The sequence below is a fragment of the Dasypus novemcinctus genome, chromosome 18 (genome assembly GCF_030445035.2).
Source record: "Dasypus novemcinctus isolate mDasNov1 chromosome 18, mDasNov1.1.hap2, whole genome shotgun sequence".
NCBI classification, from domain to species: Eukaryota; Metazoa; Chordata; class Mammalia; order Cingulata; family Dasypodidae; genus Dasypus; species Dasypus novemcinctus.
The window spans coordinates 7,463,638-7,483,704 of NC_080690.1; the positions used below are offsets into that span (position 1 = coordinate 7,463,638).

The 20,067-nt window shown below is 60.8% G+C and overlaps 1 protein-coding gene across 1 annotated transcript in view; it reads right to left on the reverse strand.

Annotated features, from left to right (window-relative positions):
• The window catches only part of CMIP (c-Maf inducing protein), a 226,521-nt gene that overhangs the window by 29,791 nt on the left and 176,663 nt on the right, over positions 1–20,067 (reverse strand). Inside the window, exons 4-8 of the mRNA XM_058279658.2 lie at positions 17,316–17,477; positions 13,470–13,511; positions 8,336–8,398; positions 5,650–5,730; positions 229–332 (exon numbers count right to left, since the gene is read on the reverse strand). Coding sequence (XP_058135641.1) covers positions 229–332; positions 5,650–5,730; positions 8,336–8,398; positions 13,470–13,511; positions 17,316–17,477 — 452 coding nt within the window. The remainder of the gene's footprint in view (positions 1–228; positions 333–5,649; positions 5,731–8,335; positions 8,399–13,469; positions 13,512–17,315; positions 17,478–20,067) is intronic.

The window sequence follows — 20,067 nt, forward strand, 5'->3', positions numbered from 1 at the left end:
TTTAATCACACGACCACCCCAGGGAGAGCTGGGGAAGCCCAGGCTCAGAGAGGGGCAGGGACTGTTTTGAGGGCACACAGCATGTCATGGCTGGGAGGACCCCGCGGAGACCCTCGAGCCTCGGCACCACCAGCGGCTCCTGCCCAGGCCTCAAGGAGCCAGGGGCTCTGGAGTGGAGAGGGGAGCCCGCTGCGGGCCGGGGCAGGGCAGGGGCTGGGGGCGCCTCACCTCTGGATGAACTTCTTCACCACTTCCATCCCCGCGTTGAGCTCGTTCAAGGCAAGGATGTACTCCTGAGTAAACAGCCTCAGTCGTGGGCACTTCCCGAAGTCCTGTGGAGGGAGGAGAGGAGATGGAGGGCGATGCAGCAGGGGCCAGGGGAGGGGCCGGGGGCCCAGCTCTGCTGGGAGCTTGCTGTCGAGAGCAGCACGGACACCGACGTTCCCCTTTTTCTAGAAAGCACACGCATTCTGCACTTCAGAAACTTGGCCCCTTTAGGGGCTGCCCACGGAGATCTGGAAATTTCCTGGCATTAGAGCTTCTTTTCCGGCACTTGCTAGCCAACACACTGGCGTGGTGTCCGCTGGCTTGTGAAGGAGGGCAGAGCTCAGCGTGCCACAGAGACAAGTGGAGAAAACAGCCGAGCGTGGCTTCCTTCTGGCAGGCACCAGGGCCGCACAGGTGCCTAGAGGCCTCACACCACCCTGTCTTTGGGGCAGCTAGAAACACTTTTTCTGCAGGCAGCTGAGAGTTTCTACCGCCCCCACCCCCCCAGCTCTCTGAGTCGCTCAGCAAGGCCAAGTGAAGAGATGCACCAGCCCAGGGGAAAATTGATTTTGGGGCGGGGGTGGAGGTTGGGATTTCCTGGGGGTGGAGGTTGGGATGTGGCCTGGGTGGTGTTGGACACACAAACCCCCCGTGACTCCCAACTATGCCATCCTCAGTCCAGAGACATCTGCTCTTTCCCCTGAGGAAGAAGAGTGACAGGGCCAGAAGGCGTCACTGGAACCTGGACGTGGCCGGGCTGGGCGTTCCCAGGGGCAGGCTCCGCAGGGACCTTCCCCGCCCCAGACGTCCACCACGATCCAGGACCGCAGGCCAAGAGGCCTGGAGGACCTTGCCTTTTTGGTTGCAGAAAAAGCCACCCTCAAAGGCACCGGGCACCCAAGCGGGCAGATCACACAGATGGACGGGCTCGGGGAAAGCGGCTCTGTGAATCAGGGTGCAGGAGAGAGACGTACCCGGGGGACGAGGTGTCGGGGGCAGGTGGGTGCGCTGCCGGGGGAGGTGGGCCGGCGTGGGTAGTCGAGTGAAACCCTAAGAGGGAGGCAGAGAGGAGTTGCATCCATCTCCACCAGCAGCGCTTTGACTGAGCCAGCAGGGCAGGTGGCCGCGGCTGAGGCTGAATTCTGAGGACATCGACTAAGGACAAGCAGACCCCCGCCTGCGCCAGGTGACCGATGTTTCCTCCGCTTGCCCGACCCCCGGTGCCAGCGGGGCAGGTGGTGGAGAGCACGGCGAAGAGGCGGGAAGGCAAGTCCCGAGGGCAGGGCATCTCAGTGGGGCCCTGGCTTGGGCGCAGAGGAGCAGCGTCGGCCAGGAAAGGGCCAGCCGAGGCTCGCGGCCCGCCCGCCTGCCCTCCCGCGGGCAGAGCGGGGTGAGGGGCACGGAGGCTTGTCCTCTGACTTCCAAACCTAGAAGCTGTGCTGGGAAAACGGTGCAGAGGGACGAGCCACGTGGGGTCTCGACCCGAATCTCTCCAGAGCTGCGGGAGGCTTGGGTGGCCCCCACCCTCCCGCCCGTCCACGGAACTTGCTGAAAAAAATGCAAACGGAGTCAGGAGTCCAACCCATGAAGGAAAATAAGAGTGGAAATTTGCCTTAGGGGCCACAGGGAGTTCAGATAGGGTCCCTGGAGACAATGAGAGGGCTCATTTACCTACAGCCCACCCAGGGGTAGTTAGGCTTTACAAAAGAAGGGCAGGAGCAGACGTGGCTCAAGTGGTTGAGGACCTGCCTCCCACACGGGAGGGTCCGGGTTTGCTTCCCGGTGCCTCTTGAAAAAGCAAAAACAAACAACAAACAAAACAAATGATAAAACCAAGCTCAGTGATTTGAGCGCTGGCTTCCCACGTACAAGGTCCCGGGTTCTCCCTGGTTGGCCTCCAGTACCCCCAAAAAAGGAAAAAAAAGGGCAGAAGGACCAGGGAGAAAGTACAGAAGGATCAAGAAGAATCGCATACAGACAGAGGTGCACACCCAGACACACAGGCCTGCACACACACTGACCACACACACAGAGACACTTTTGCACACAAACATACAGAGACACATACGGTCCTGGTGGGCGTACGAGGCCCCTGCATCAAGAGAGCGCTAGGACTCACTTCGGCTCAGTTTTCAAACTGCTGGGAAAGAAGCCGGAATCCAGCAGTCCACTGGGAATGGGGAGCAGGAAGCAGGGGGGCCTGGGGCTGCCACACCCCTCTCTGGGGCTCTTTTCCCCACTGGAAAATGAAACTCAGAAGAGGAAGCGTCTGAAGGCGCCCTCCCACCCCTAAGGTTTGACAAGTCTATGAAACTGCTTCGGCTGAGCCCTATTAGAAGTAACCGCTATTACCTTCGCTAGCAGTCAAGGTCATTGCCTTGGAGATGAACAGTCAAGGGACGCAGCGGTCTCTGACCTTAGGCTGGAGGACATTTCGCCTCCTGGAGAGGCGAATCTGCTCCCCTTGGAGCTCAGGAGGGCAGATCGCCCAGTGGCCCATGGGGACACAGCCACAACCTCCCGCCTCCTCCGCCACAGAACATTCCACGAGCGGCGAGTGGACCCAGGTCATTCTTGTGGATGAAGCGCAGCCAGGTGTTTCTGGGCTTTTCCAAGCCAGGTCCATTCTCCAGGGGGCCACAGTAAGGGACGGTTTCCACTTGGGTCTAACTTACTTTGGCCGAGCGAGGAACTGTGTGAGACCCTTAGCCTCTCTAAGCTTCAGTTTGCTCATCCGTGAAATGGGTGCAGGATATAATGGCAAGAGGTGCTTTTCTGATGAGCGGGGAGGCTCCGGAATTCAAGAACACCATGGCCTATGACTCCCCCAGCTCCCCCGTGCTCGACGTCCCCCTGAAGAGGGACTCTGCAAACGGGGTGGCGAGGAGCCACTGCCTGCACGGGTGGGTGGCAGGCGGGCGTACTCACTCACCAGCGGCTCAATGCCAGTCGCCCTCCTCCACCTGGGCGGCACCCACGTCCCCAGCGGGGCGCCTGGCCTCTGATGCCTCCGCGCCAGGCGGCGTTAAATGGGTGAACGCCCGGGGTCTGCTGGCCGCCGCCTGCACCGCCAGGATGACCGAGACAGCGCCTCCCCGCGCCTGCCCTCAACGCGCGTCCACACACTGAGGTCCCGCTGGAGCTGCTGACCCTCCCTGGTCCAGCCTGCAGTCGTCCGACAGGGCACAGCTTGTAATGATAGACGCCAGGAGGACAGTGGAACCACAGCGCTTCATAGCCCCCCGACACCGAGGACACCTCGCGATGCTCTCTGAACGGGAAGCGTGCATTCATGCCCGAGGCGCTGTGAATTCTGGATTTGCCCTGCAGCCACTCACCTTATTACACGGTCAACCATCCAGGCCACATCCAACCAAATACAAGGGAGATGTTGCAGGGGGAGCCGAGGGAGGCTGTCAGGATTTTGACTTTTTTCCTTTGAAGTCAGATGTCCCAAAAGAACCTTTCCTAAGCAGTTTCATGATGGTGGTGGAATATTCAGGAAGGTTTAGGTGACCGAGGAGGCCTGGCACCGAGGAGGAGCTTAGTGAAGATGGGGAAAAGGGCCTTTGCAGGAGAACGCCTGGAAGCTTTGTTCTGAACTCCGAAAGGGCGTGGCACGAGCCATCTCAAGGCCAACAGAGACCTTTCCTCCCGCTGGCCACAGCTGCAGGGCGCCCTTCAGGGAACTGTTGAGGCAGAAATCCCACCTGGTGGTGAGTGTCCTGGCTAGTCCTGCAGAAGGAATCGAAGGGGCTGTCCTTCCTCTGTGTTCAGAAACCAAGAAGTGAACTGATCCCAAATCAAGCAGGACCTCATGGAGGCTTGTGATCACTTAGGATGCAGCATGGTAAACAGGATTCATTGTGGGACCCACCCGGCTCCTCAGCTAGTGGCTGTCGGCATCGAGAAAGGCCCAGAAGCTACCTCTGCGCTCCGCAGAGAGTGCTGGGATCGATTAGTGAGGTCTGCCCAGAACGTGGGAATGGAGGGAGAGGCTCCCTCGCCCCAGGTTTCCATTCTTGTTTGGGGCGGGGGTGCAGGTTGCGCCATGTTCCCTTGTGGCGTGGTGGGGAGCCAGGGAAGGTGCTGCATAAACTGAGCTGTTGGCAGGTCAGCCGGTCCAGAATGGTTTCCACCTGCCGGGTCTCGGCATGGGAGGGCATGGAGGTAGGGGCTCCCAACCGGTCCGGGAGCTTGAGCCGAGCATCACAGATGCCCCCAGGCCACCCTGGGGACTCTGAGGTCCAGCCGGAGGCTGGTTTGGGACAGCCTGGCCTCCCACTGCCTGCTCCCTGGGCCGGCGCCTGAGCCTTCCTGGTCTCAGACTCCTTATCTGTAAAGGGGTGTCGCAGGGCTGTCGTGAGGCTACATGACGCGACACGTCACGCTGTAGCCGGCTCCGAGAAGCTGCTTGATGAACACCTGTGAACTCAGGTCAGTCACTCTTATTCCTGGCTATGGCTCCGGGAGCCAGTGAGTGGGCCTCACCAAGCCTCAGTCTCCCCCTGCGTAGGAGGGAGAGAATGAGGATACGAGCTGCTCTTTGGATGGCTGAGAGAATGCCAAGGGCCCATGCAGGGCACAGGTGCCTGGCCCGCGGTAGGCGCACCTTGAAATCTGGCCGCTGCATCTTCTTCATTAACTGAAGTCCCGCCCTTGATTCAGATTTCCTTCGTTTTCACCTACTGTCGTCCCACGCGGCATCTAGTCGTCATGTCTCCTTCGGCTCCTCTTGGCTTTGAGTTTCTCAGACTCCCCTTGTTTTGGACGACTTTGACCGTTTTGAGGAGGATGGTCAGGCATTTTCTAGCATGTCCCTCCACTGAGGTTTGTGTGACGTTGTCTTCAAGGACTTGGGTTATAGGTTTTGTCAGGGAGACCACAGAAGGGAAGTGCCCTTCTCATCACACCCTATCGAGCGTCCATGCTCCATGGGCCTTATCCCTGTTGATGCTGACCTTGACCACCTGGCTGAGGTCGGGTTGACCTTGACCTTGATTACCTGATTGGGGTCACGCTGGGTTTCTCCACCGTCAAGTTACTTTCCCCCCCTCTCCACACGGAACTCTCTGGAAGGAAGTCACACCTGAGGAATGGGGAGGCAGGCTGCACCCCTGTGAGGGCGGAGCATCTACCTACATTATTTGGAACAGGTTTGACTCTGCTCCCTGGCTGTATTATTATTTTTACTACCTACTGTGAAAAGAGTCTTCTTTTTGCCTTAATTAAAAAAATAAAAATAAAAAGGTCAAGGAGGCGAGGCTGCTCGAACTCCCCCAAACTCCCCGGTTCTGCCGGACGGGGCCCGAGCCGCCCAACCTGGCAGCTTTGGGGAACAGCCCGCGGCCACCCGCCCGCCCGCTGCGCCCGGCGACTCACCATGTTATGCTTGAGGATTCTCTGGACCACGGGGGTGAAGACTTCGATGACCACCATGGACCGGGGGCGCTCCCTGCAGTGCTGGGGAGAGAGGAGGACCGGTCAGCGGGGCCTGGGCTGGCTCCCGTGCCGAGCACGGCTGCAGCGCTTTAAAAACTCGCCCTCGGAGGGAGGAGAGTGGGCAGGGTTTGCTTTTCGTGTGGGTGAAAGGTCGGGAGGCTTTTAGACGGTCTGGGCAGGCGTCTGCTCTAACACGATCTTATTTAGCGCCACGAGAGTAAGGCGGAGAATGGTGGTGGGAGAGAGGCGTCTTCCTTGACAACTGGGTACGGGAGCACTGGGGCTTCAGGGTTTGGGCTCCAGAATCTGGCGGGCTTTACCACGCGTCCACTGTCTTCTTTGATCATCACTTGGGCAGTCTGCGGGCCAAATCCGGCTCGCGGGCGGAATGTATTTCACCGGCGTGGCTGTGTCTTTCGTTTTAAGATGGGAACTGAGGGCCTTTTGGCCGTGCAGACAAGGCTCCACCGCTGCCCACCGCGTTTCCTACATCAGGCAGACGTTTCTAACACGCCTGGTCCCTGGAAGGGGCTGAGCCGTCAAGCCCTGGAGGAGGCGGTGGGCCTGGGCTACTAAAATTCAGGGCTCTCCTGGGAGATCCAAGACAAACAGTCCTCGGCCCTGGGGTGACGGCCTGCGGCCTGGCAGGAGAGGCTGCCTGGTGTGTCCAGAGAGCTCAGAGGGGGCACGGCGGGGGACCCGTTCCCTCAAATTCTCCTCTCGGGGCAGGCTGCCGGGTGGGTGTGACTTGGGGCTGCACCTGGGACCCTCCCCCTAGTTGGCAGGGCCCTGTGCACTTTCACGTGGGAGCGGGCAGATTCTATCAGGGAATACTAAAAGGCCTCCTTCGACATCATCCTCTCTCTTTGCGTTTCTTTTTTATTGTGGCAAAATATACATTTACCATTTTAACCATTTTTAGTGCAGAATTTAGTGGCATTAAAGTGCATTCACAATGTTGTAGAATCACTGCTATCTATTCCAGAACATTCTCATCACCCAAACAAGCCCTTGGTCCCCACTAAGCAATAACTGCCCCTTCCCCCTCTCCCAGTGCTGTTCTGCTCTTGCTCTCTGAGAATTGGCCTATTCTAGAGACTTCACGTAAGGGGAACCATATGATACTTGTCTTTTCTATCTTTTATTTCACTGAGTGTGATGGGTTCAACGTCCACCTGTGCTGTAGCATGTATGAGACCCCCATTCATTTTTCCAGCTGGAGAATATTCCACGGTGTGGATAGAGCACATTTGTTGAACTGTCCATCAATTGATGGACTCTCGGTTTGTCTCTGTTCCACGTCACTGCTTTTCTCCTGGGAGCCTCAGGGGCAGCCCTGGGATGGGAAAGGGGGCAGGGGTGGAGAGAGACCCCTCCCTGCCAAACCACACTTGGTTTCTAATAATGTCTGTGCTTCCAGGGAAGATTTACTCTGAACAAAGGCTTGAAAGTCCAGGCAGCCAGAGAGGAGAACCCGAAGCAGGTCTGGATTAAAATGGACAAAACACCTGGAGGAGATGCCGGCCTGCTGGGTAAGGGGGTGGCTGGGCATTCCCTGAAGGGCTCCTGTCCAGGGTTACGTGACAGCGCCCTGTGGGGACATGCTGCTCGAGGGCTGGGGGCAGGGGGTGGTGTCACTGAGCTGTCAGTGACACAGGGCACATGCACATCCTGCTGGCACCCCCTTGTCGGCCCAGGTGTGCACGCAGGTATCACAGCGGGCCCTGGCGGGTGCTCAGGTGCACACGTGAGAATGGGGGGCAGGTGGGGCCCAGCCCCGGGATGGCCCTGACAGGTTGGGGCAGCAGGTGGGGCCCAGCCCCTGCTCTGCGGGTCCCGGGGGAAGGTCTTGGGAGAAGTAGCGTCACACCAGGAGGACGCCACAATCCTGCCTCTTCGCAGGACGGACACTGTGCTGGTGGCGGGGCCCAGCGGTCAGGGGCAGCTGGTGGCCCTGCTCTCTCCCTGGAGCTTGCGGTCCAGACCCCCCAAAAGGGCATCTGCAGTTGTGGCAGGAGGAGAACCAGGGAGGAAGGAGGCCGGCGAGGTAGGAGCCGGATGGCGGGAGGGCTGGGAAGCAGCAAACTCGAGGCCCTGTGTGGTTCTCCTCAAAGTGAAGAACCGATGGGACAGGTTTGCGCGCCGAGCCGGCCCCGAGGCCTTGGCTGCGCTCTGGGCAGCGAGGGGTGCCGGGCCCCGGCCTTGCAGGTGCGCTGTGCTCCCGGGCAGGCTGGCAGCGGCTCCTCCCAGCTCACCTGGCCATCGCGGCCCATGCCCTGGGCGGGGAATGCCCCACGGCCGCCCCCCATGTGGGCCAGCCAGCGCGGAGGAGCCGTGGCTAAGAATAACCCAGCCCTGACGTCAGAGGCCCAGAAAAGCTGCTGCAAGCTGTCTCCAAGGCAGCCGCGAAGCCGTCCCCGTAAAATCCGGGCGTGCCTCCGCCTGCCGCCGCCGGGGACTCGGGCTCGAGGGTCACCTGTCTGGCAAAAAGGGACCGTCACCCCCAAACGGGGTGCCCGGCGTGCCTTCCGACGGTGTCAAGGCCCCGGCGGTGCTGGCCATGTGCCAGCCCGTACCCTAGCGCGCAGGGGCCGGCTACGCCCTCGGCCGCCACAGAAAGGCCTACCTTGCAGAAGAATTCACAGAGATCCGGCGGCGGGTGGTTGTTCTCCAGCAGAGGAGCGATGGCCTGAAAGACAACGGGCAAGCATCAGCTGGCCTCTCCGGGAGGAACCGCGCGGGGCTCCGGCGGAGGGGCTGTCGGCCAGAGAGGGCGGGCGGGCAACGGAAACCACCACCTCGCTGTCACCCGTGGGGCAGACGGGCCTGTTTCCTAACTCGTAGCTGACGAAGGCCCCCCCAAAATACCCCAATAATGAGGCATACACTTTCGGGGTGCCCCTCCATGGGCCCCAGGGACCGAGGCCCCTGACCCTGACGGGAGGCGGGATGGCGCGCGAGAAGCAGTGACTTTGGAGGAAGAATCCCGGGTGTGTGACCTCTGGCCGTTCACCCTGGACCCTTGCCCCGTCCTGCAGGGGGAGCGACGAAGCTGCTTGAGGGCTGGAAGCCAGGGTTTTCAGTCTCAGCTCGGCTGGTACCCGGCCCAGGTAAGTCTCCGTGGTGGTGCTGTCCTCTGCCAGGTAGGAGGTTTAGCAGCACCGGTCTTAGTCCACCAGGTGCCAGCAGCAGCCACGCCACCCCACCCCACCCCAAGCTGTGACAACCGAAAATGTCCCCAGACACTGGCAAATGCCTCTTGCGGTAAAGCCACCCTTGGCTGAAGGGCCTCTCACAGAGCCTAAAATGAGGCCAGCTTACGACAGATGCTAGTTCCTGGGTTGCTAGGACCCACTCGAAGTCCATTTTCCCTCCTGTCTGTCATGTGGGCACAAGGTTAGGAAGTAGGAAAGCCGGGACCCACGACCCAGCCCCAAGTCTGGCTGCTGTGTGACCTTGGGAGAGTAGCTCGGCCTCTCTGGGCATGAATTAGTGTCCTAGTCCAGAAAAAGGGGAAAACAAGTGTTACTGGTTCACGGAATTGTTGGGAGGATTTGATGAGAGAAAAGTCTAGAAGCTTGGAGTGCTGGGCTTGGGACAAACCCCATTACAGTACCACCCACCAGTCTCACAACCGGGGCCTGGGCTTCGAGAGAAACTCATTCGCCCAGCGCACGCCTTTGACGCCACCGCCGAGGGGTCTCGTCCGGGTATGCTCCCTGATGACGCCTTCGCCCCGCTGCCTGCTCTCACAGCTCAGACCTGGACTGCTTGGCGTCGCAGGGTCTCCTGGGCCCTCCCCATGGGGACGCCGGGGCACAGCAGCGGGCTCTCTCCAGGCTCCCACTGGTTCCCGGGGCCGCTGGGGAAAGGAAGGGCTGGCCGGTGCCAAGGAGGCCTGACCGTGAGTCGACCCAGCCACCACCGACTCGGCGATGGCGTCTTGGGGAGGACGGGGCCGCCACCCAGGGTGACAGGAGGAGGCACCGGAGCCCAGGGCCCGGGCTGGGGCCGTCCAATACGGCAGGCACCGGCCTCGCGGGCTCCATGTGAACTGAAGCCACGTAAATCATTCTGAACGAAGTAAGATTGAAAATACAGTTCCCCTGTCCCACTGAGCCCTTCCAACCCACCGCGGCCCGTGGCTGTCGGGGTGGCGCGGGGCAGCGCCTTCCCGTGACTGCAGAGGTTCCACTGGGCAGCATGGGTGGTCGGGTGGCACCCAGCAGACCGCAGGAAGGGGCCAGCCATCCTCGCCCGCTCCCCTCTGCCCCTGCCGCATGGGTCGACAGTGAGAGGACGGCGGGCATGTCCGCCACCGCAGCTGTGACCGGGGCACCGCCACGCGCCAGGCTCTGTGCTCACTGCACCGTTTCCCTCGTCTTCAAGACCTGCTGGAAGGTGGGTATGAGTGCTGCCCCCTCTCCACAGAGGGGTAAACTGAGGCCACGTCAGCACGGAGGGGCCGGCAGGGACTTGCGCCCCCGTCACCATGCTGCTTCACAGCACCGCTTCTCTCCATGAGCAGAGGGGGACGACCCGTCTGGGGGCAACACCTACACACAAGTAGAGATTTGCCAACAAGACAGAACAACCCAGAGCGAGCCGGCCTGGCGCTCCTGCGGGCTCGCTTGCGGCAGCTCAGCGCCCGCCCGCCGAGTGACCTCCACCAGCCTGTCCGCTCGCCTCCCAGGCAAAGCAGCTCATGCCGAGCTTTGGCTGGCTGCCAGGCGGCCAGGTGGGAAGAGGACAGGCCCCCTCCAGCTGCAGGTCACCGCCTGGGCGGGTGGCTCTGCTCCCAGGCCCTGCACAGGGCGCAGCCCCCCGGGGACGGGACCCCTCAGCTCCCCGCCTGCTGAGCCCCCTCTTCCGCAGGAATGGGGGGGAAAGGAGTGGACGCTTATTAAGAGAACCACGGCGTGTCAGGCGTGGGCTTGGTGCCTTCATCGCCACTACGTCGTTTCATCCTCACGACCACACTGGGAGGTCAGGCTGTAGTTATTTCATTTGTATGGATGATGAGACAGAGGGTCAGGGAGGTTACGAGGCCTGCCCCGGTCACAGAGTACAGATCATGTCTAAATGCGTAATTACTAAGAAGAGCTACTATTTTTGCGGACTCGCTCCGAGCCTGGCCGTCTGCTGGCACTTCGTCTGCCGTCGCTGCCTTGGCCCTCCCAGCAGCCCTGTGAGAAAGGTGCAGCCGTTACACCCATTTTACAGGTGAGGAGACTGAGCCTTGGACAGGTAACCGGAAACCATCTGAACGGCCATCTGGTTAAATAAGGTTATTCTACAAGTCGTGAAGAAGAGTGGGGTGGACCAGTGGCTATGCCCCCCAGGGGCTGCTGACTATGTGAAAACTAAAAGCACAGCTGTGTGTGTGTCACCACCCGCAGACAGCAGAGGTCTCTGAAGAGGGCCCGGGATGGGGGTGAAATCTTTTTATTTTCCAATGACTATATATTCACGAAATACTAGCAAAATTAAAGGCTTTTAATAAAACCAAACAAAAGTGAAAGCGCTTTCATCGCTCGCCCCACATCTCAGCTCTTGGGCGGGGGGGGCAGGCCCGAGCTCGCCTCTGAACTGCAGCCTTGGCCCATGGGGGGGCGCAGGCCTGGGGTGTGGACCCCGTGCCCACGCACGTCCACTCACACCCGCTGTTTCTACTGCACGGATGCCTGACAGCCGGACTGAAGGAGAACGCGTCACGTCGCGGGGGAAAGGGCACGTGAAAAAACACCAAGGCCCGCTGGGGGAGACTGATTGCCAGGAGGTCCAGTAGGGTCACGGAGGTGCGGGAGCGGAAGGCGGCTTTGGAAGACGTCGTAATAGTAGCGACGACAATAACAGAGTCCTGGAAGGGAGGCTGTGGGGGTGGGAGGGGGAGATCGCGGGGCGCACCGCGCAGCCAGCCCGGTTCAGGGGTCAGCACGGCTGCCCGAGCTGGATGACGGTAGCCTCGAGTTCTCGGATCAAAATCAAAGATGCCCCTCCCCCCCCCAGGCGCACTGAGGGCTCCTTCCCTGCGGCCACACGGCTTCCTGGGCCCCTCCCAGCCGAGCCTCACCCCTGCGCCTCTGCCAAGCGGGGTCCCCTGCCTGTGCTGCCTTTCCCTTTCGACCTGTTTACCTGGTGCGCTCCTCCTCATCCTTCAAGACTCAGCGTGGTCACCGCCTCCTAGAAGCCCTCCATCTTCCTCCCTAGCACCCTCCCCATTACCAACACCCTCCCCAGCAGAGGAGATTCTGAGTCCGCTGTGCTCCCCTAACACCTGAGCAAACCTCAAGGATCACCTTAAACTTATGTTAATTTTTGAAGCCCTGCCGACCTGCCAGATTCTCTCAGCACATGGTAAATTCCTCGACGGCAGCCCATTTCCTGTCTGGCTCTACATCCGTGGAGGAGAGACGGTGCCAGGCTCCCGCTCATTCAAAGTACCCAACGAACGTCTGTCAAATGCATTTACTAATTCACAGTATCCCAGAGAAGAGTGGTTGTGGGTGACCGGCAGTGCGCAGATGCCTCTTTCCCCTCTTCTGGCAGGAGGAGGCAGGGGATGGGCAGGGCGGAGCACGGAAGGGCCACACGCTCAGACCACGGGGCTGGGACTCCAGAGAAGTGCCTGCCTCTGCTCCCCACAAAATGCCCCGTGCTTCGCCTCCTTCCATGCCTAGGGGACCCAGCAGGGGCGAGGAGGGCAGTTCTCCAGGCTGGGCCCGCCAAGGCCGAGTGGGTGGGCCCAGGGCCGCGGGGCACGGGGGCCGGCAGGCAGCGTGGCACTGCCTGGGCAGGGGAGCGGAGTGCCAGGACCTGGTCCAGCCCTCCCAAGGCTCGGCACACCGTCTTGCCCCTACTTTCCACCCCAGACTCTCTGTTTCCCACTTCCTTATACCCTATGCTCCAGCAACGCTGAATGGCTCCCTGCTTCCGGAACATACCACACCGTGTGAAATCTCTGTGCCTTTGGGCAGTTTGTTTCCTATCTGTTATGCCTTAACCCCAGTTTGCCACTTGGCAAACTCCTGTTGTTCCTTCAAAACCCAGTGCAGACATCACTGCCTCTGGGAAGCCCTTCTGGCTCCTTTCCAGGTGAGCTCATCACTCTACACGCCGTGCCTCTATTTTGGTGGTGCACATGTTTTCCTGCAATTTCACGAGGAACTCCTTGGGGGCAGGGACAGGCTTACCAGCCTTGGATTCAAATGCCAAGCACAGGACGTGGCACTTTGTGGGTGCAACTTCATTTCTTTCTCCTCTCCAGCGAGAGGCACCTCACATAGCTTGAAATCAACCAGGCGTGTATTTTATTCCCAAGATGCTTACGTCAGAGCCGAGTCCCAGAAAAACAGCATCTTGCTTTACATATTAGCGGGAATGAATTCCAGGTTCTATTTGTGGATTAGTTAGGAGACATGTCCTGGGGCAAGGAAGAGACCGTTTACCCTGCGGCCAATAGGGTTACCCCAGGTGCATCTTAGGGTGTCCCTCCCGCCTTCAGCGCCCGGCGGCTGACCCAGGAAGGGGCGGCGGTTAAGACATGTTTGCTATAAACCTTGAAGACTGATAATGACCGCTCTCCTCCATAACGGGGCTCTGAAACATGCAAATACACGAGGGAGACGTATTGAGACGCTTGAGAGAAAGATAAACCCGGAGCAGGGCCGGGGGCTGGCCGATTATGTAGGCACTTCTGGAATTAACTCGACAGGGGACAGGACGGGAGTGGAGGGGGAGCGAGATCGTGGGACACTTACCACAATGATGTTTTCATGCTCCTGGGTGGTCAAGTTTGTATTCTGAAGGACAGAGCAGGGCAAGCCGAAGGAAGAAAAAAAACAGTATTGGAAAACGGAACATCTGCATCTCAAACTTCCAAAGGCTTTCAACCTCTCAGAGAGTCTCAATGGAACAGCTCAGGGGACCCTCAGAAGCAGGGTGCGGTGGATGAGGTATCGCAGAGACCTCCAGAACAGCCACTGTACTCTTTCTTTACTGGTTAGTGGTATGCTCTGCTTATCTCTCTCTGTCTTGGTGGATGTGGGCTTCCGTGCGTGCACATTCATTTTTCCGAATGGAGCCACAATCCGCATTCGATCCGCGAACTGGCAAGAGCAACTCCACCAAGGGTTCTGGCAGGAGCCCCGGGGTCCCAGCACCCGAGCAGTTTACAGGGCGTGGGGGGTGCCTAAGGCGTCTGTGCCAGCTGAAGGGGAAGGAATTTAGCAACTGCCCGAGGGAGGACCTGGGCGAGGGCTGCCTTCCATGTGTCCTACCGGGGATGGCCCCGTGGCCCCGGCTGTGGCATGACTCTGACCTGGTCAGGTTCTGGCTGAAACACACTCATGATCCTTAGACTCCAAGAACACAGGGAAGGATGACTTTTGGGGATCCTTTTTCTTTTTGGGGGTGTTCGTGGGGTCTGAGCAGCCTGTTTCTGGTAGGTTACTAGGCATCGGTCCCTCTGCAGCCCCAGGTAGAGGGACCCTGGTTTGGGTCTTTGCTGGCTACTGGTGACGAGCTCCCTGTGCTGCAAGCTCCGTCAGAGGGCTTTGGTGCACGCATTGCCCCGTGTTTCCTTCTGACTCTGAGACCCAGAGGTGCAGCCATGCCCAGGCACAGGAGGCTCGGCGGTGGAGGGGGGCCCTGAACCCCGGGCTGCCCTGACCCCGAAGTCTGTACTTCCAATCTTTGAGCAGCAGTGCCCGCCCCACCCGAAGGGCAGCTCCATAGTTGAGGCTGCCGTGGACAGCTCCGAAGGGACTGGCCCACCCTCTACCCCCCAGCACCTTCCCAGAAGCCCCCAGTCCTCCTCGTGCCCTTGGCAAACCCAGGATGCCGTTTTCTTTGTCCCAGTCAGCAGTGGCAGCCACGTCTTTCTGCAGGGAACCTTCTCTCTGCCAGGACCACTGCTGACCCTGAGGGACAGTGTTCACTCACAGCTGCTGCCTTTGCGGAAACACTTGAACCCAAGCTGAGTGGCCACGTGGCATGCATGGTACGACCAAGTGCAGGCAGGTTGGGCGCGCCTGGCTTGGCTTTGCCCGTGGGTGGTCTTGGAACTATTTGCCCACTCAATGGCTCTGTCCATGTTGTGCTGTCCTCTCTCTCCCAGTGGTTGGTTGGGGACACCTGGTGCTCTCCTGAGGAGGACTCAGAAGCAATTTGAGTAAGGAGAACGGAGGAATAAGCCAGCACCATGTATTCTAAGCCAAAAAGGGTGACAAAGTAAGAGGAGTCGTTTGCATTACCGACTATCCCCTCTAAAGTATTTATTAAACGCTCACTATATCTTAGGCACAGAGCTAAGCATTTGCTATTTGCCACCTGAAAAATCCTCTGAAATGGGTACTACTATTAGGCCCTATTTATAGATGAAAAACTGGGGCACAGAAGGTTTAGTGACTGGGCCGAGACCACTGAGCCCCCAAGGACAGACTCAGGTGGGAGCCTAGCCAGCCGCTGTCTATAGTTGCCATCTCTCCATAGGCTGGAGGTCTCCGCCAGCCCTCAGCAGGAGGGAGGACCCTGCAATCCACAGCCCAGGCTGCAGCCTGGCTCACCACCTCTGGGAGCGACCCTGGCAAGCTACGCGATCTCTCCGAGCCCTTCCTCCTCTGCAAATTTCAGTACTTGCCTTGTGGGGTCATTGGGAGAAATCAATGAAAAGATCAGTTTCCCCAAGCACTTGGCAAAGTATTTGTCACACAGTAGTGCTCAAAGAAAATGCCGGTGTCCCTCCGAGAAGCACCGCTTCTCAAGGGGGCGGACGCCTGGCCTGGGTGCTGGGTTAGAGTCCCAGCTCTGTCCCTTCTGAAATGCAGTTCAATGGGGTGATGACACTGAGCCCACGCCTGGCACTCGGAAGGCTCTGCCTTCTCTTCTAAGTGCTTGTTGGTCAGCTGAGTTTGAGGTTCTTGCTGTAAAGTCCAGGAAGTGCTGCTAGGCCATGGCTAAGTGCTTAGACCATATGTGAATGGGAAAAGTCCCGGCATGCGCCAGCCGCCCTGCGCATCCTGTCCTGACAACATCCAGGTCTAGCAGAGGTGGCTGAGGCTGGCGGGGCTGAAGGGCTGTGCAGGTGGCCGTAACAGAGCCAGGCAGCCCTCAGCTGGACAGTCCAGCCTCACCATGAACCTGCCGGGGGGCCGGGCAGGTCGCTTGGGCTCCCTGGGCCTCCATTTCCTCAACTATAACGCAGACACAGCACGGCTCATGTCTCGGCAAGAAAGTGAGTGTTAAATGTGATGCTGTGAGCCCGACATTGGGCACCTGCCCGGCACACAGCAGGTGCTAACTAATGGTATGCTGCTTTTCACCCTCCAGGTGAGAGGCTGGCCCCGTGGCTGATCTACTGGGCCTCCTTCCCTTGGGCACGCGCCCATCTTGGCCTCAGAAGTGCCGGTCTCGGATGCGGCTCCTTCCCTGCTGGGGTTCCAAGGCTGGGCTGGCACCCCGCGCATGCTGCCCTCTGCTCCTCCGCCTGTGACCCTCCCTGCGGGCTGGAGACCCCACCATCCAGCTGACCCAGGGGCCTGTGCAGCAACCACGGCCGATGGGCAGCCGGGGCCTGCGGAGGTGGTGTTCTTGGTGGTGGGGGCCTGTGGGGGAGCGGGGGGAGCTACCCAGGAAATGGAGGTGCTGGAGGAGCGGGGGCGGGGACAGAGGCAGCTCTCTGGTGCTGGGGTAAAGTCTACACCGGCCGCCGTGGAGCCCAGTGTCCCGGGGGGGCCAGGCGGGAAGTAAATGAGCGCTATTCCGGTTTGCCAAGGGCTTGGATAGCACCGGGAGCCTTGGCGAGGCAGCAGCGAGCAGCCCGCCTGCCGCCAGCCCAAGTGCTGGTGCGTGGAGTCCCTCCTGCCTGCCTCCCGGCTGGAACGTAACCTCCCAGGGGCAGGGGGCTCCGCTCGGCTCCAGCACCCAGAACCCCCGGCCAAGCAGGCCGGGCAGGGTGTCTAACGGGGCGCTTTGCGGTGCCAGCCGCACGCCACGGCCAGGCTCGCTGCTTCTAAAGAAGGCCTGGAAGTTCTGCTTTGCTGTGGAATCCCCTGCTCTTAAAAGTCCTGCCGGGGTGGCTGGGGCAGAGTGCCCAGTCGGCCTGGACCCCGGGGGCTGCAGCAGGGCCGGTGCCAGGGAGGTAGAGGTGGAGCCAGCCCCACGGCTCCAGGAAGGGGCATCTGGGGGCTGTGCGGCCTGCGCCCTCTCAGGAGGGGATGGGGACCTCTGCAGGCAGCGCCTGGAACCTGGGGTCCCACAGCTGCTGCCGCAACCCCCTGCAGCCCACCCTCGGCCTGAGACCAGCACCCGGAGTCCCGCCCCCGAGCCCTGGTCGGTCTTGGGGCTCAGCTGGGGCTGGGCGGCCACGACGCCCCCTTCAACCTGCCTGCCACCCTGGCCCGCCCTGCTGGACGCCCTGGAGGCAAGTCCCCTTCTCCACCGCCACCTTCCCCGCCTAGGATCACCCGGGCGGGGTGGGGACTCCATACACCAGAACCGAATCCCATGGGCGCCTGCATCCGGGTGCCGGGCGGGGGCTCGGTGGAAGCCGGGGAATTCGCTTCCGAGCGCGGGGAAGGGGTGCGTGGAGCCGGGGACGCGCGTACCTCTGAGAGCAGTTTTGAGACGATCTCCAGGGGCGCCTGGTTGATGGAGTCGTCCTGCAGGGGAGACGCCAGGGCCATGTCCACCAGGGTCCGGATCTCCTTCAAGACCACCTCCCAGCGGCTCGGGTTGCTCAGGACTTTCTTGTATTTGTAGATCTTTTTCTGGGCGGGGGAGACAAGGAGACGAGAGCATGTGACCGAGGCGCGGAGATGAGAGGACCAGAGGCCTTGGGCGGAGAGGGACGGCGCTGGGGGGACCCGGCCCGGCCCCCCGGGGCATCCAAGCCCTGCCCGAGGCTCCTTGGGACTCCTGGACACGAGAAGACCGATTTCCCACACTTTCCCCAAAAAATTTAAAAAAAGAAAACAGAAAAACAGAAAAAAAAAGGCATGCGATGCCTCTTGGGATCGCGTCTTCTGCCAAACTCTGACTCCCCACGTACTCAAACACAGTAAGGGTGGGCACCCCCCGCCCGCCCAACGCCTCCCTTGGACCTGAGGGCCCTTTTCTGCTGGTGTTTGCTCATCCGGGCCCTAAGAGGCCCCCGCGGAGGGCTGCGTTCAGCCAAGACACCCGCCGGGCCGGGTGCCGTCAGCGCCAGCGGCCCCGGGCGCCAGGTGGGACCAGCACCCACCTGGCGAGGAGGGCGGGGGCACCCTCACCTTCACTCGGGCGCCGGGTCCAAAGCCTTGAGCGGCCGGGGCGCGGGCCACCAGCTCGATTTGAACCCCGGCGAGGCCCGCCCTCTGACGTCATGGAAACAGCCCCCCCCCCCCCCCCCGGCCGCCGCAGTCCCCCCACCGCCCCGGCGCGGCCTGGCCTGCCTGGGAGTTTCTCCTTCCAACTGGATGAGCTCCTTCATTAAGTGCTCTGCTCCCGGGGGAAGACCTAATTTTAGCGTGGCCGTGCCAGCAGCCAGCTGGGGTGACAGGTCACCATCTCTGAATGAGGGCCGGGGAGGGGGAGGCGGCGTGGCCCCCGCTCGCCCCGGAGATTTGAACAGAAGCCTGTGAGCCTCCTGGACGCAGCAGGCTTGGGACCGAAACCCTGAAAAGAAGTATTTGGGGGACACAGGACCACTGGGCACGGAGCGAGGCGGCCCGGCGGGGCGGAGGACAGGCTCTGGGGTCCCAGGAAGTACCACCCCCGCCGCCTCGCCCCCCTCCTCTGCGGCCTGGGCCAGAAATCCCCTCGCGGGCTCTTCCCACGCATGACCTTTAGGAAGCCCGGGGCTCGGCGCCCCACGCCACCTGTCAGTCACCTCCGCTGCTGGGAGGTCTGGCGGAAGCGCGAGGCAAGTGCGGTCAGGTGGGTGTCCATGGAGGGGCACACGGTGCGGGCGGTGACGACGACGGGGGCCTGCCCTCAGCTCTCGTTCTGAGGACGGGACGCGCCAGGCCACCGAGGCCCTGCCGGACGTGTCCCTGGCCCCCTCCCGGTTGACCCTGGCACTGTGAGCCAGCAGGCACCGTCCCCACCTCACAGCCAAGGCGCTGCAAGGCACAGGGCGTCCGAAGTCGGGCGCGGCGCGGGCGCTTCCCGGGGCGGGGACCCAGTCCAGCTCAGAAGCGTGAGTGCTCCTCCGAGGCCTGCAGCCTGCGGACTTAGTCTACGACCGGAGAACTGTTTAATTTTCAAATGACCGTGAAATGGTCACAGAAATGCACTGTCTACTTGGCCCCAAAGAAAACCACAAGGATCCGGAGCCACGTCCTCCCCAGCAGATCCTAGATTTGACTGTGATCTAGGCTCTAAGCGCCCTCTCTTGTGACCAGCTGCAAGTCCCGTACTTTTGAAAGAACAATGACTTATTATTTTTATGAATATGAGGCATACTCATTATAAAAGAGCCAGGCCATACTGGAAGGCACAAAGAAGGGCAGAAATGAGAAGAGGCCTCGAAAATCCGATGTCAGAAATAACCGTCGTCAATACTTGGCAAACGTCATCCCAGCCGACCCCTACTTAAACCTCGCCGAGTGCAGCCGGCCAGCCTGCTGGGTGGCGGGTCCTGAGCACGCTCTGACCCCCACATGCAGATGTCGCCCCAAAGGTAGAGGCCACGAGTCCACGGGAAGCTGCCCGGCTGAGCCACGCTGCATCACTGGCCACTCGGACGAGCCGCCTGCGCCAGCGAGCCGAGCCTCCGTGCGTCCTTGCTTAGGAGACGTCCACGGACAACCCTCAGCGGCCACCTTCAGAGGGCGGCCCGGGCAGTTGCCACAAGGGCCACTGGCGAATGAGCACCAACTGTGCGCCAGCCCTGGGCTGAGCATGGTAGGGGCTTGGCTCGTTTAATCCCGCCATCACCCTAAGAGCTGGGGCCTCATCATAGGCTGAGCCCCCCCCAGAAGCAGACCCTGAGGCGAGGGGCCAAAGGTGGACGGTTGATTCAAGAAGTGACTGTAGGAAACCACAAGGTGGGGGTGGGGGAGGGGAGCAGGACTGGAGGAGAAGGCCGTGACCGACAGGGCGCCATCGGGCTTGGAGAGGTGGGCGACGGGCGCTCGGCCTCGCCGGGGAACTCCGGGAGCCAGTGCCGGGCAGCCTTAGGGTTGACCCACCCAAGGGGCGAGGAGACAGGGCGCATCGCCACCGGTGCTGCCTGTCACTGGTTGAGGCCTGCTTCCGGGGCATTCTCTCTAGGACTCCAGGCCCGAGTGATTCCAAAGCCAGAGAACACTCGGCCCAGGGCAGCGAGTGACGGGCGCTCACCGTGCAGAAGGGTGCAGGAGGGTGCAGCGCTGCCGG